The sequence below is a fragment of the Parus major genome, chromosome 1A (assembly GCF_001522545.3).
Source record: "Parus major isolate Abel chromosome 1A, Parus_major1.1, whole genome shotgun sequence".
Classification (NCBI taxonomy): domain Eukaryota; kingdom Metazoa; phylum Chordata; class Aves; order Passeriformes; family Paridae; genus Parus; species Parus major.
This window is the reverse complement of record NC_031773.1, coordinates 48601726-48613351: the sequence shown is the minus strand read 5'-3', so window position 1 is coordinate 48613351 and position 11626 is coordinate 48601726. Positions and strand designations below refer to the sequence as shown.

Sequence of the window (11626 nt, the reverse complement as noted above, 5' to 3'; positions counted from 1 at the left end):
AACCCAGCCTCACTTGATGCTCCTCAGGGCCAAGCTGGGCTCTGCTTATGGTAAGGCAGAGAATGGGAAGGCTTGGGAGGTGACTGCAGAATGAGGACAGCCAAGATACCACAGACTTAAGTCTAGTAGAAGATTTTAGTCCCAAGGAATTGGAGATTTTAGGAGTAAGTCTTGTTTTCATCATTGTTTCAAGCAGTTTTTGCACCCTTGAGCCTGCTCAATGACAAGGTCATAACTTTGTTAACTGGCCCTAGGGTTAGTACATCAAGCTGGAAAATAAGGATTTTCCATAAAACTACACGGAATAGCTCCAAGAATAGCTTTTTTATCTACTAGCTGTGCATCATTCCCAACAGCAAATTCAGTTACAAAACATCCAAACCACTGTGGGCAGTTTTGATATAATTTATGTCTTGGTCTTTTTTTTTTTCCTTGCATAGGCATAAATTACAATCTGTTGATTAAAAAATAAAAGGAACAAAACAGTGCAGCATTTGCAACAGGCTACAGCATCAAACAAATTCCTGTCCATAACCATCTGTTTCTGCAGGGCTAATTTGTAACACATGTGTAGGGCAAACTGAGAAGGAGGGAGAATAGAGGAGGGAAATGGAGTAAAATAAGAGAAATCTGCTCCCACAGCTGTTCTACATTTCTCCTGCCTCACCAGGCTCATCTTTGGCATCAGCTCTAGGATTAAACACCCCTGGGCAGAGAAGCACATGCTGAAGCAGCAGTTTTCTGTACCCTCTTCTTCTGCAGCTCTGGGAAGTGCTGCAGAAATGCTGCAAGCTACCATCCCCAAGAGCCAGTGACTCTGGGCACTCGGCACAGCTGCTCAGGCTGCAGCCCAGTACTGATGCTGAATTTGGGGGCTGAAAACCCCCATGTAGCCTCAGCAAATATTCCTGGGGACCCTCACACAGATGGTGTGGTGAGGCCTCTAAAACCAGCTAGAAAAGAGCATGAAGCCCCAGGAGGAGGTCTCACTGGTGGCTCCAGGGAGTTCTACTTAGAACAGCAAAGACTTTAATGTCCAAAGGACAGGGCAAGCTTGCACTGTAAAGCCAAATGCTCCCTAGCCCAAGCACAGCAGTTAACACCCACGTGGAAGGAGCAGAGATCCCACTACAACTCCATTTGCAGGGGAAGAGGTCACCTTTCCTGCCTCTTGCCAGCATGCCTTATTTACCACAAAATCTTCTTTTTCTTGGGCAAAGACCTTGTCTGTCCTTACAGTCCAAGCCAGAGACCAGGGAGCCAGAAGGAACATAAGAAAAAGTTTTTTTCCAGGTTCACGGTTATAGCTCTCGCTCCATCAGCCAGAGAAGGGTGAGAAAAAGGGAGAGCTTCATCTCTGCTCTCTTTTTTGCTTCAAATAAATAGAGAAGCTGGTCTTCTGAGCCCAGAACAGGTCTAAGCATTCATAAAAGCACAGCTCCATGTGCTCAGTGCACTCATGGACATGACTCCAAGGGAAGCAGGCAGCTGTAGACAAGTTTAAAATAACTTTGGCTGTGGATGCCAAGAATTAAGACTACGCTCAATATAGGAGAGAATTTATAGTCCCTGGCTCTGGCTCCAGGTCAGCTTTCTCCCTGCAGCAGGGCCTCCCAGCAAGAGACTCCACAGGGTAATTTTAATCTGTTGGAGATAGGACTGTGCCCTCTGGGCTCACTTCCCCTGCTTGGAGCAAGGAGACCCCTTCAGAAGGGATGTGTTGCCACCATCCTCACCCTCCCAGGCTGTCCTGTCAAGGCTCAGCAGATCTGTCTGATGCCCATCAAGGGATGCTGAAAAGAGACCCTTCTTCAGCCCCTCCTCCTCTAGGCCTACTGTGCTTCAAGCAGAGACCACCAGAGTGGGAATCACTACCTGGTGCTCTCATGGTGTCAGGGGGGAAGGACGATACCAGCACTGGACAGGGCTGAAACACTGACCATGAGCCCTTTAGCTTTTCTTTCAGTGAAACACAACAGAAAGCTGGAGGCTGTTAACACCATCCAAAAACATTAGCCAAACTTTGTGATGCAGGCAGGCAGGAGGTAGAGAGGCCAGATGGCCCTAGCACTCCTCAGCCTGGGGAAGGTCCCTGTGCATCCTTCCTGCAAACCCCTGCTGTGCCTCCACCCATCCCAACAGTACAGGCAAGATTTACATGCCCACTACAGGCAGAACTCCCCCTCCTGCTCCAGCACACAGCCAGGGCTCAGAGAACAGCGCAATGCCAGTGAGGAGAGGTAGGAGGAAAAGGGAGCCCTTCCAAGGGAAAGGAGGTCAGCCTGCACCAGCCATCTGCCATCGAAGACCCGAGAGCTGGGGGAGCCCTGCAGGCAAGGGGTGATTCTGCATGCTGGCACCTGCAAGCCCTGGTGATTGCCCCATCTCCCCCTCAAGAGCCCTGCAAAGCCCTGGGGCAGCAGCTTGTTGCTAACAGTCAAGTATATACAGATGCAGCCATGGGCAAGAGGCCACAGCCACGCATTGCAGTCTCAGAGGACATCCAGAGCAAGGAGGGCAGGAACTTTCTCCAGCACCCCACCAGCAGCAGTGCACAGAGAACCCCAGCTTCCAACCCACCAACAGTGTGAGGCCCGTATTTTAAACAGTTCTGCTCATCACATTCTAGCTTATCCTACTGTGTGTGCTATTCTACTAAACAAAGCTCTAGCCCTTTCCACATCTAAGCCACTCATCCAAGTGGCACCATGTAACATTCTCTGGTTAAGTACAAATTGCATGGAAAAAGTATTTTTTCCCTTTGTTACTACAAACCCCCCCAACCCCGCAAAAAAACCGACCCCAACACCCCAACTGGAAAATAGCTTCCCACCCCTCTTAAAAAAAAAAAAAAAATATCAGAACAAACCCCAAAGGAAAAGCAGGCAACAGGAATTTTCAATAGCATCATCAAGCTTAACACTGGGGAGGCAGCCAGCCAGGGAGGCCAACAGCATCGCCAAGACCCAACTCAGCTACTGGCAGCAGGAGGGCTTGACTGGATGGATGGCAGCACCAAGGTGGGCTCTGCCACCAGCACCTGCCACACTCCTCTCCTCCTGCTGCCCAAACCATTAGTTTTATGTTAATATTTAATTAATACTGTCTTATTTCCTCTCTGCCAGCCCAGCATTGGAGGGCTGGAGATCTTTACCAAACCAACACCAAGGCAAGAGAAGTGACCCTGTGTAGAGGGGACTCAGTGGCCATGACTGGTGGCTCCCACCTACTCTGGCAGCACCGAGTCAGGCACCATGGTCCCACACACCGATCTCCTGCACCCAAGCCCGCTTGAAGCACATCACAAAATGACACACTCCTTTCCCAAGCCCTGGCCATGCTAGAAAGGAGCGGGACCACAGGGAAGAGGGGCAGCGCAAACCCAATACAAAGTTAGCTTAAAAAGTTAAAATGTCCCATACCCACTGAAAACAAGCCAGGCTGCGCTAGGACCCACGTGGGATGCTCTTGCCTCACCACCCCGGTCCTTGGAAGAGTGAAAGCCTCACCCCTTCAACACCAACTCTTCTCCTCCCCCCAGGGGAGCAGCTTCCTGGGGTGGCTGCTGGCACATGCCAGGATTTCTACGTGCAAAGCAGTGAACCAGATGCATCCCCTCCTGCTGTCAGCCCAGCAGCATCCTCATCCTGTGCAGGGCCGGGGGTCAGTGCGCCGGCTCCCCGTGCACGCGGAAGCGGTAGATACAGGTGTATTCGGGGTGGCCCCAATTGCTCAGCACCCGGAGCTCCACCAGCTGGTATGTGCCCACGGAGTCACCCTTGGGGAGGAGGGAAAAGAAAAACCTGAGACCTTGAGGGCTCTCTAAGGCTGAGATCCCAGAGGCCCCATTTTCTTCTCAGGGGTCAGGTGCTCCAGGGGCAAAGGATTTACCTCCAAGTAAAATGTTTGGATGGGGTCGCCATCGTGGTTGTAGGTGAAGCGTCCAAGGAGAAGGCCCTCCTCCTCTCCCTCTTCTTTTAAGCCCTATGGAAGGGCAGGGAGGCAGAAAGGGAGAACCAGGGGTCATCAGAGAGGGAGACCAGAGGTGATGCACACATGCAGGGCAGAAGAGGGAGAGGGAGACGCAAGGGTGCTTGGCCCCCACTCCTGCTCTTCCAGATCAAAATAGACAAATGGGAACAGGGACCAGTGGGGAAGGATGAAGGGGGGGAAGACCAAAAGTTACACCTCCTCAAGCCCCTTTGTCCCTGTGTCCCCCTAAACTTTCTGAAACCTGCTACTGCCCTTCCCCCACCAGTATTGCTGCTTCTTCTTCTTCAGGGTAAGACCAACCCCCCACCCAGAGCACCCCACAACCAGGTGTGGGGTTTGCTAGCATCCCTTCCAGCACCCTCCCACTGTGTTCCCCCCACCCTCAGGTCTGGGGGCAAGGGCACTCACATAGACAGCAAAGTCCTTGGGGGCACTGGGGATGGTCCCCTGCGGTGAGAGGGCTTTTGGGATGTGCTCCAGCGTGACGGCTGTGGGGCGGATAATGCCAGAGAGGCGGATGACAGCAAAGCCCTCGGAGCCACGAAATGCCCAGCAGTTCCCAGGGTTGACATCTGGCTATGAGCATGGAAGTAAGACGCCAACGATGTTACCACCATCATTTTTCTCCCACCAGCCTGGCTGCTGGCTTGGAGCAACAGTCAAGGCCCAATAAAACCCCCATGAGAACCAGCCCAGTCCTCCCAGTCGGCGCCCACCTGCAGGATGACACGGGGGGACTGCGAGTGGTACCACAGGGGGATGCCAAACAAGCTCAGCAGCGCTGTCCGTGTCTCGTAGGTCTCTGAGCAGCGAGTGTTGATGACGCTGGCCCCTGGCACAAGAGGGGATGGCAGCAGGTGAGCTGCACGCCAGCACCTTGCGGTCACCTCCCCAAACAGCTGGCTCGTCCCCACCACCTACCTGCTGACTCGAGGGCATAGTCAACCATCCCCACACGGTCCTCGCTGTAGCGCTTCAGGGCCTGGCCCACGATGAGATGCACTTGCTGCAGGGGGAACAGAGGGCACAGGAGGGTGACAAACTGGGGCAGGCATCCTGCCCCCACCCGCCTGCTCCAGAGGGACAGAGGGCACAAGGACCTTCCCACAAAACAGCCAGGGGAAAGAACAGCCAGGGCATGAATCACCGTGGCAAAAATGAGAGGACACGCATTTGACTGGGAAGCCTCATGAGAGGTTGCTAAAAATACCCCATGGGAGAGGAGCTGTGCAGTGAAGGGGCCGCACCTAGGCACGCTGCACTTGCCTATCCCCAGGAGGGGCTGGCCCACAGGGAGGAGAGGTACCACCAGACACGACCTGACAGACTACCCAGAATCATCTGCTGGTCCCTCCTGCCCTGTCCCACAGGATTTATGGGAGCTTCCCCCCATCCAGAAAAGGAGGAGATGGCTGGAGCGTCCATCTGGAGCCAAACCCAGCCTAAGAAGCTAGGACCCTGCAGCATCACTTTGGGTCTAAACTTTACAGAGAACACAAAGCTTGCACAGACTATGGAGACTGCTAATCCCAGCTTGATCCCTCCCTCCACTACCTCCACAGGGAATTGCCAGCAACTCTTTCCAAAGCAAGTGGGCTCATTTTTTCCCCTTGGTGTCATTCTGCTGAAATGCTTTGCACCAAACAATGCAGCAGCGCTGCTGAAGTATGGGGATAAGCAAGATGCTCCACCCATGGAAGCTTTGTTGGCACCTGTCCCACGTTCTGGGTGAAGAATGCATAAGCACTGGATTTTGAGGCAGTAAGAGCCTTGCAGCGCTGCAGGCATTATCACATGTGACCCCTTCCAGAGCACAGAGCAGGCACAAACTGAGAAGGGAGGGGCTGAGAAGGAGTTTCAGGAGTCCTCTTGCATCCTGTGAGCCCAGGATCAATATATATCCTAGCTGTGGGGGCAGTCCCAGTGCCTCTGACAGCCCCATGCACACATGAAGAGGGCCACAGTTCCCAGCCCCACACCTGTGGTCACCTCATATCCCTGGGGCTCGGGCCAGTACTCACCTCCTCTGTCACTCCTGCAGTCCCTCCTTGCCTCAGGGCCACTCCAATACCGGCCTGAGCATCCCGTGCTGACAGTCTCCGGTCCTCCAGGACTTTTGCAAGGATCCTGCGCTCCAGAGCCTGGAGCTCTGCCTGCAAGTCTTCCCGCTGGAGGATGAAGGCAGCAGCACCATCCTGCTTGGTCTGTGACAGGAACCTACCGATCCACACCGGGAACTGCGCTTCCACCTGGAATGGTGCGGACAGAGCTCAGCCCTGGAGCAGGGACCCTCGCTTGCCTTTGTGCCAAACAGGCTGGGGCCTGGGGACTCACATCAGCCCGCACTGTCTTCAGCTGCTCCAGTATCCCCTCCACGTGCTTCCCCATCACCTCCTGGTCTGACTTGAGGCTTGCCAGCTCCCTCCTCAGCACTGCCACCTCCTGCTCCAGCTTGCCCACCTCCTGCCGGAAGGTCCCTCGCAGGCTCTCCTCCACCGAGCTGTGCCGAGAGAAAGATAACAAAACCTCGTGCCATTAGGCCAAATTAGCCTCTGCAAACTGGAGGAAGAGGTTCATCCCACATCACCTATGCTCAGCTCCATCTCCAGACCCAGTTTTAATTCCAGTGGCAGTGACATCTTCTACTGCATCCCATAGGAAAGCATCCTCAACTCACCCCTCAGCTGAAGGACCACATTCACAGTGATGCAAAATGACACTGGCAAAGGTCATTTGCTGCCATTGCTCTTGGAACCCTGCTGCCAGCAACAGAACCACAGAATGGGTCAGGTTGGAACAGACCACAGGGGTCATCTGGCCCAACCTCCCTGCTCAAGCAGGGCCATCCCAGAGCACAAGGCACAGGATTACTGATGGTTCTGGATTATCTCCAGTGAGGGAGACTCCACAACCCCTCTAGGTAATCTGTTCCAGTGTGTGGTCACTGCACAGTAAAGCTCTTCCACATGTTCAGGTGGAACTTCCTGTGCATCAGTTTCTGCCTATTGCCTCTTACTGCTTGGCAGCACTGAGAAGAGCCTGGCCCCAACCTCTTGTCACTCTCCCTTCAGCCACTGAGGAGGTCCCCTCAGTTGTCTCTTCTCAAGGCTGAACAGACCCAGCTCCTTCAGCCCTTCCTCATAAGAGAGATTCTCCATCCCTTCATCATCTCCACAGCCCTCTGCTGGACCCTCTCCAGGAGCTCCATGTCTCACTTGTACTGCTGAGGAGCCCAGAACTGGACACAGCACTCCAGAGATGGCCTCACTAGGGCTGGGTAGAGGAACAAGATCTCCCTCAACCTCCTGACAATGCCCTTCCTAATGCACCACCCTAGTATACCACTGGCCTTTTTGGCCAGAAGGGCACATGCTGGCACCCACAGACATCCACCTATGTATCCTTCCTTCCTTTCCTCCCCAGACTATGCTTCTTGAGCTCTCCTTTGTCCAAAACCGGGCCTGCAAACCCCTCCTAAGCCTGGCTGAGGGGAATTCACCCACCTACCTGCCTGCCCCTAACAGAGCAGGGCCTTGCCCCACAGCCAGCATTACCTCTGCCACTCCGAGTTCAGCTCCAGCAAGCGTGCCTCCATCTCCTACCAAGAAAAGGGGAAGGGGTGAGACCTGTGACACCACTGGTGAGGGTGTCCTGTCCAGGTACCACCACATGCTCGTCTGCTTACCTGGGAAGCTTGTGCCATCCTGCCCAGCCGCCCGTCTAAATCCCTCTGCACCTGGGCTCGGAGTGCATCCAGCTCACCCTGAAGGATGAAGAACAGGGTGGAATGTCAGAGCCTGGCCCTGCAGACCCCCATCTCCCTGCACTCCCCGTTTCTCTCACCTGCAAGTGGTTGGCCATGTCGGTGCGGAGACGCTCCTTCAGCCCCGCGTCCCGGCGGCTCACCAGCCCCTCCAGCAGCGCAGGGATGTCTCCTGGGGGTGGTTCTCCCCCTGCTGTCACTGCTGCCGCCCCACGACGCAGCTCCCACCGTGACAGCTCCGCCTCCAGTGCCTCAAAGCGCTTCTCCAGGGACTGGAAGCGAGCCAGGAGTCGGTGTCCCCCCTGCAGTGACAAAAACAGGGTGTGATGCACCCCTCCAGGGGAGTGCAGGCTCCACAGGACCCCTGTGAAAGGGGACCCTGACCACCCATTCTCCAGTGGCATCTTATTCATCTGCGGCTTCCCAGGAGAAGGCAAGGCTCTCCTTGGTGTCCATCCCAGGGACACCCAAGAGGGAGATGGCTACAAGCTGGGGAAGCCAGTGTGGAGCCATCATCTAACCCCATTCTCTACCACTCCTCATACCCTAGAAGCAATTATTCAGCCATGGATCACACTGTCCCAGCTCTCCCTGCAAGGCACTCATGCCACCTGGGCCACCATCATGCCTTTGCTGAAGCTTACCTGGTCCAGCGTGGTCAGGTCCCCTGCCCCAGGAACATCGGAGGAAGAGGAAAGCTTTCCAGCTCCCCACCATGGGAAGGAAGGCAGGCTGAGTGTTGACAGCCCATATGGGTAGAAGTACCAAGCTCCTGGGCACATAAGGATGAGATCGTCAAAACCACAGGTTGGCAATGGGCCACAGTAGTGGACAGGGTGGACATGCAGAGGCTCAGCCATCAGCATCACCAGGGATAACCAGGAGACACTGGCAGGGGGATGCAGATAGACCAGGACACCAGAAAGCCACAAGCACTGAGCTCCAGGCCATCCCATCCCCCAGCTATGGCAGAGGATGCTCTGCACTGCCCCAGATCTCAGGGCAGCACATCAAGGGAGGCTGGCTCACCGTAGGCGGCTGCAGTGAGGAGCAGGAGGAGCAGCAGCAGCAGCAGGGACCTCTTGAGACGTGGGTAGCGCCTGGAGCATGGAGAAAAAAGAAGTGCCTGTATGACTGCAGCCACCTTCCATCACCTTTGGATGGAGGCCAGAGGGAAAGCAAAGATAACAAGACACCCACCACCCCAAATGTGCCTCCCCCTTCCAGGGTCCTGCAGGTTCTCCCCACACTTCCACCATCTTGGTGTCCTCCCTAGCACTCTCACCTGGAGAAGGGGACAGTGTCCCGGTGGGAAGCCGTGCCAGTGAGGTGGCGCCAGGCCCCTGCCAGCCTCGAGAACAGCCACCGCATGAACTGAACTGCCAGGAGAAAAAACAAACCTCAGGTGGAGTCCTGGCAGAGATGTCCCCTCCATGCCCAAGGGTGGCACCACAAGGGGATAAAACCACCACTCCCCCCAAATCCCATCCACCCAAACAGGGAATAGCACACACAGCATCTGAAGAGTAAAGATGCTGACTGGCAAGAACACTGCTGCCAGAAGTGCCCCTGCCAGCCCTCCACTCACCTGGGGAGGTAAACACCTGCCAGAGGAAGGAGCCCACCCGGGAGGCTGCAGTTCTCAGACCAGACCCAGAGCTACTCTGGCTTGAGTAATAGTGACCTGGAAAGGAACCAGGAAGTCACCAATGCAGACAGCATCCCAGTGCATTGCCACAGCAAAGGCTTTGCACTGGGGGTGGCATCCAGCAGGGACTGGCAGCACACTGGGTACACCCAGGCCCCGGGCTGGTCCCTCTGGGACCTCCCTGCATTCCTGCCACTACAGACACACTAGTGCAACCCTACCAGCGTAGTCGTCCTCCGAGGAGTACCCAGATGAAGATGTGTAGGTGTCATATGTCTTGCTCTCTAGCACCCCATTGATCTTACTGGACTCGGTGTCCCCTGTGCCTCTTCTCCTCCTGGTGGAGAGCTCTCCACCTGTCCCCAAAACACAGAGTTCCACTGAGAAATCACCCACCACACCACTTCCACAAGGGGCAACCCAGTCAGCCAGCCTGGGCAGTTGCCCCAACACTCTCCGGTGTCCAGGGAGGCCCCCAGCTGCCCTAGGAGAGTGGGAGGGCTCACCCCAGTACGTGCTGCTGTCCAGGTCATCATCCAGCATGGAGCTACCCAGGGCAGCAAGGCCCCGGCTGCCCCCCAGGTAGGACTCGCTCATCATGGACTCGCTGTAGTAGGAGGTTTGGGTGCTGGGGGCGGGAGAGAGGCGCTTTGTGCTACTCGATTTCCTCCTGATCGTCCTGCGGGAGGCGAGAACAGGCTCATCAGACACGTGTGGTTACAGGGTGGGGGGCGGGTCACAGCGCACCCATGGGGGGAAATGAGGAATTCAGCCCAATCCCTCGGCCATCATCACTTCCCTCCACACCGGATGGCGGTAGCTTTCGGAGGCTGAAACCTCTGCTTTGCGGAGGCCTCCCGCCCGTCCCGGGCATCGCTTCCGCTCGCACCGCTGCGGTTTTCCGGCCGGCACTTGCAGCGCACCTCCCTCCTTCCCTCCCTCTCTCCTTCCCTCCCTCCCTCCTGCCATCCAGCTGCAGCTGGCACCCGGCCACCCACGGCAGGCTCCAGTGCCGGGCCCCTGGGGACGCAGAGGTGCCTGGGCAGGCAGCGCGGGGCTCTGGCTGGAGCAGGGGCGCAGCCGGTGCCGAGGCGGCCATGCCGGAACGGGCCGGGCTCACCGTCGTGCTCCCTTCTGCAAGCCGTGCCCACAGCCCAGCCAGGAAGGTGCCCGGTCCCCGGTGTGGGATGGAATGCCCCGCCCCTGTCAGAGCTGGGGGGAGCCCCCCCAGCTCGTGCCCCCCACTAACCTGCCGGTGGTTTCCTTGAAGGGGAGCTGTGTCCCACCCAGCAGAGATGTGCTGCTGCTGCTGGTCGTGGCATCATCGTCCCCGGGGTAATAGCGGGTGGTGACAAGGCGCTGGCTGCGGCGGGACATGGCGGCAGCGCGGAGGGGGGACTCGGCTCACCTGGGGGTGGGGAAGAGGGCGGGGGAGAGAAGGAAATGTCAGCGGCAGGGTCCCTGGAGGGACGCGGCCAGCGGGATCCCGCTCGCAGGGACCCCACCCCTGTGGCAGGGGTCCCGGCCCACACCGAACACCGTCCCGAGCTGGCGGCCGTGGGATGGAGCCGCCTCCCCGTGCAGGCCGATAAACACCTTCGCCTCCTTTCCCCTCCGCGCGTGGGGCGGCTGCCCCCGGCCCCTCCGCACCCCCGGCCCGACACATCTCCCCCAAGGCCCCGGTACTGAGCCACCCCACCCGCAAGCCCGGCTTTGACCCGCCGTCCCCCTCGCAAACCCACCAGCAAGCGCCGCGCAGCGGAGACCGATCCCCTCCGTCTTTCCCGGCCGCTGTCGCCGCCGCCGCTCCCTTTTGTTTTGCGGGGGAAGGCGGCACCCGCCTCCCCGCCTTCCCCCCGGGCCCCCCCGCCGCCGCCGCCCCGCCCCGCCCGCCGCCGCGGAGAGGGGGGCAGCCGCCGCTCACCCGGCCTCTGGGGACCTCTTCTTTATCATCATCATCAGTGCTATTTTTATTATTATCGCCACCGCCATATTATTTTTTTATAAATTTAATTTTATTTTCATCATTTGGGGGGGGGGCGGGGGCGATGATGAGGCCCATCCGCACTCCGCTGCCCACCGGGACCTGGTCCTCAAGCACCTCAGCCCTGGGGTTCCTCCCGCCATGCCCAGCACGGGCAGCAGTCAGCCCACGCTGCCAGCCAAGGGCACGGGTGATGGCAGCCCAAAATGGGAGCTCCCAGGTGCAGGGCTGCACCTCA

General features: G+C 57.1%; 1 protein-coding gene across 2 annotated transcripts; it reads right to left on the bottom strand.

Moving 5' to 3' along the window:
- Positions 1-346: 346 nt before the first annotated feature.
- SUN2 (Sad1 and UNC84 domain containing 2) lies at positions 347-11243 on the bottom strand. 2 transcript variants are annotated; one of them, XM_015628379.2, is made up of 18 exons: positions 11147-11243; positions 10654-10812; positions 9911-10083; positions 9626-9760; positions 9345-9440; positions 9042-9135; positions 8786-8856; positions 8401-8528; positions 7837-8058; positions 7679-7756; positions 7548-7591; positions 6328-6493; positions 6015-6242; positions 4915-4999; positions 4710-4825; positions 4402-4569; positions 3892-3984; positions 347-3778 (listed from the first exon to the last, which is right to left on the bottom strand). In XM_015628379.2, exons 2-18 carry the CDS (start codon positions 10779-10781, stop codon positions 3665-3667), a joined length of 2139 nt encoding a protein of 712 aa, XP_015483865.1. In that variant the 5' UTR covers positions 10782-10812; positions 11147-11243; the 3' UTR covers positions 347-3664. The 2 variants fall into 2 exon arrangements, with proteins under 2 accessions (XP_015483865.1, XP_015483866.1); XM_015628380.2 differs by lacking the exon at positions 347-3778 and having other exon boundaries at positions 3890-3984; positions 4402-4565.
- Positions 11244-11626: the final 383 nt, after the last annotated feature.

What these genes read in the sequence shown, in the direction of transcription:
- SUN2 (XM_015628379.2), bottom strand. Translation starts at nt 10,781, where the DNA reads ATGTCCCGCCGCAGCCAGCGCCTTGTCACCACCCGCTATTACCCCGGG. An exon ending in TTCAAGGAAACCACCGGCAG is followed by an intron (nt 10,084 to 10,653) that starts GTTAGTGGGGGG and finishes CGCCTCCCGCAG; the next exon opens with GACGATCAGGAGGAAATCGA. An exon ending in GCAGGTGTTTACCTCCCCAG is followed by an intron (nt 9,136 to 9,344) that starts GTGAGTGGAGGG and finishes TTCTCCTGGCAG; the next exon opens with TTCAGTTCATGCGGTGGCTG.